This window comes from Copadichromis virginalis, linkage group LG4, assembly GCF_057382275.1.
Source record: "Copadichromis virginalis isolate Kocher_CV1m ecotype Utaka linkage group LG4, C_Virginalis_male_GT1.1, whole genome shotgun sequence".
Lineage (NCBI taxonomy): Eukaryota > Metazoa > Chordata > Actinopteri > Cichliformes > Cichlidae > Copadichromis > Copadichromis virginalis.
In genome coordinates, this window is record NC_140621.1 from 17,586,696 (window position 1) to 17,589,930 (window position 3,235).

The 3,235-nt window shown below is 36.2% G+C and overlaps 1 gene segment (V, D, J or C); it reads left to right on the forward strand.

Annotated features, from left to right (window-relative positions):
- Positions 1-721: 721 nt before the first annotated feature.
- LOC146711176 (Ig heavy chain V region 186-1-like) lies at positions 722-1,367 on the forward strand. The segment is given in 2 exon segments: positions 722-740; positions 994-1,367. Coding segments are annotated over 2 exon segments (393 nt in total).
- Positions 1,368-3,235: the final 1,868 nt, after the last annotated feature.

Here is a 3,235-nt window from a genome sequence, read left to right on the forward strand (position 1 = left end):
TTGGACCAGACAGGTTACAATATTCGCTGGATACAATAAAGACCTATGGAGCAGACAGAACATAAACTCTCCCATCTATGGCAGTTGTTTTCAAAGTCATTTAATCATGATTAAAGAAAACTCCAGAGGACAGTAACTTAAAATTGATTGCAGGACAGCAGAAGATTCTGCTCTTTACTTCTGTCCCCGGCATGATATAACATTCATGATGTAAAATTACTATAAACTATGACTAGTGTTGTCTTCATTAACATTAAAGAATAAATATTTATACTTGTGTGTCAGTGAGATGATAGAAGACTTCTTAATGGTTTAGCTTTAAAAATGTTGAATTCTGTGAGAAGATTAGCAGCTTCCTTTGAAAAAAAAAAATCAAAAATCTGATGTTGATTATAATGAGAGTGCCACATGTCTGGTTATTCTTTGTCTTGATTTGTGAAATCAGAGGTTTAGAAAAACTATGCTCCAGAGAACATACTCAGCCACAATATACCCCATCAAGCTTGACTGCTATTTAAAGTTAAAGGCTCAGGACAAACCACCGTCACTTGAATGTGTTAATTCTGGTTAAAGTGCAACAGTATTTCTTCATTAGAAAACATTTGTTTGAGAAGAGAAGCTGCAATAAATCCCAGTGAAAACAGTTAAACAATACAAAAAGTGGACTGACTTTTTTTCTATTGATGATTTTGTAAACCATTGCCTTCTCCAAAAATACCAAATGGCTCCTGCAGAGGGAGGTCTATGCAAAGTTCTGCTCAGATATAAACACATCTTCATCAATTCTCATTTAGTTTCTTTACACAACAGCTTGGGACACTTTCTAACCACACATACGTGCTGATTATAAAGTGGTCTAAATTATGGAATGTATAAATTCCTGGAGTTTATTATTCATTATATGTTTCCACGGTAAGAAAACAGTGTATTATTTAAAACATAAAGACAATACTCTGATTTATGTTGGTTACTGTTTTTTTCTTGTGTTTGCAGGAGTTTGGAGTGAGATCAAACTAGAGCAGTCTACCTCTGAGGTGAAGAGACCTGGAGAGAGAGTGAAGATGTCATGCATCATATCTGGCTATACCCTGACAGAGCACTATTTGCACTGGATACGACAGAGGCCGGGGAGAGCTCTGGAGTGGATCGGTAGAATGGATACAGGAGAAAACTCAGCTATCTATGGCAGTACTTTCCAAAGCCGTTTCGTCATGACTGAAGAAGACTCCAGCAGCAGACAGTATCTTGAGATCAAGAGTTTGACAGCAGAAGATTCTGCTGTTTACTTCTGTGCCCGTGAAAGCACAGTGACTGGAAACAGAGGAAGAGCTGTACAAAAACACCAACTACTAAAGGGATCTCACTGACTTATGGTTTTTCTCTTCACCTGAAAAATGACTTTGTTGTCTACATGTCACAGAAATTTTACTGTAAAACCGATGAGAAAATGTCTATTACTCATCATTTCAATATTATGTAATGATGCTAAACTGACACTGTAAAAAGCACACTTGAATTCACACTTGAATTCTGACTGTGTTACTCCTACATATTGTGACAAATCAGGACTGGACTGGAGATCCACTGTGGCTGTTGAATTGTTTGAGTTGGTCTACAAACTCAACTACAAACTGCTACAATAAAATTATACTCTACACTTCTTGTCAGACACTCTACAGTTCTTATTAGACCCCACTAAATAATTGATAGTATCAGTTTCAATGCCAGTTACACCCATTAATATGCAAAATAAAAGTAAAACTGATTTTTTTTAGCTTAGACATGGTGTTGTTATTTCTCCTACCTCACTTATGTTGGGTGGCATGGTTCTGAACCTGCAGTTCAACAGAACAAGGAACAAGGTTACAAATGGATTCAGTTTATTCAATCAATCACATACAGCTCTATCAAACTTAATACTTAAAAGTAATAATTCCAAATTGGCATGCTTAAATTTAGTCTTGAATCTCTGAAAATGCAATGGATCAGGGAAGATCTTGGAAGTTTTAAGAACAAAATATAGTTTCTAAGTTCAGTACAAGACTGAAAACTCACGGTGACCATTGCTGACTTTTAGTTTCTGTACAGGCTCCACACCATAGTGAAACTAAATGATGTCCTTGCTTTGAGTAGTAAAAATGTGACACAATACAATTATACTAAACACCTTGGGAAAAAAACTTTTCCCAATCAAAAAGACAGCTTCCAAGGATTTGAGTGGATTAGTAGTGACTCAAACTTACTTAACTTAACTGAAGAACAAGTTCGGTGTCTCTACCAGCAAGACAGCGTCATTAAATGGGCAGATTGGTTCAATATCTTATCTTACAAGTCAGTTTTCAACAGAGGCTTTGTGTCAGCTGAGCAGAATATCAAAGAATACCAACATAATCTTTGTTCAGCACCTGCACTATTAACCTGATTTGTCCCTCTGTGACTTGAATCAGCTGTTTTTACACAATGGAGGAGATTTGGAAGCATTACAAAGGCTACAGGTACAATAAGACATAATGGAAGTTGTAACAAGACATTTAGAAATAGCACCTGGGCTGAAAATGCCACAGAAGAGCAAGAGAAGATGATCCTGATCAACCAAAGCTAATTTCAAAAGGTTTTGGATTATTAGGGGCTGGTTTCCAGTTTTTGATTATGCTTTGTTCAGACCAGGTTCAGAGTTTATCAGACAGAGAACTCTGTTGATCCTGTTTAAGCAAAAACCTGTTGCAGGTAATGAAGAAGAGGAAGAGATCTCCAGGCAGAACCAAACTCACCAGCTGTTTGCAGTGACAGAGGGCTGGTGAAGTGGAGGGAAAAATAACCACAAAAGGTGAACTGCAGTTTATAGTTCAGTCAGTTTATATTCAAATGGTCCTGGCAAAACATGTCCCAAATAGAGTGCATTAAAAAAGGTTCAGGTTACACAGAAAAATTTTTGGATCATGTTGGATGTTCAATAATCTCTGAACAAACACAACCACATATGCTGAATATTTTAGTCAGGCTCTCAGTAAAATTCATCCGAACAGAAATTGTCCTGCTGCTGTGTCTTATATCCTATTAAAAGTGTATAAAGAAAGAAAACACAATTCTCAAAAAAGAAAAAAAAGCTTTATACTTATTGCATAGAGTGCTGATAAGTATGTTACTATATAAACATTATTTACAAACAATATCAACAAATTATTTCAGCATTTCCACATGTACAGTTTTATTGATGGCATTCACAAATTTCTGT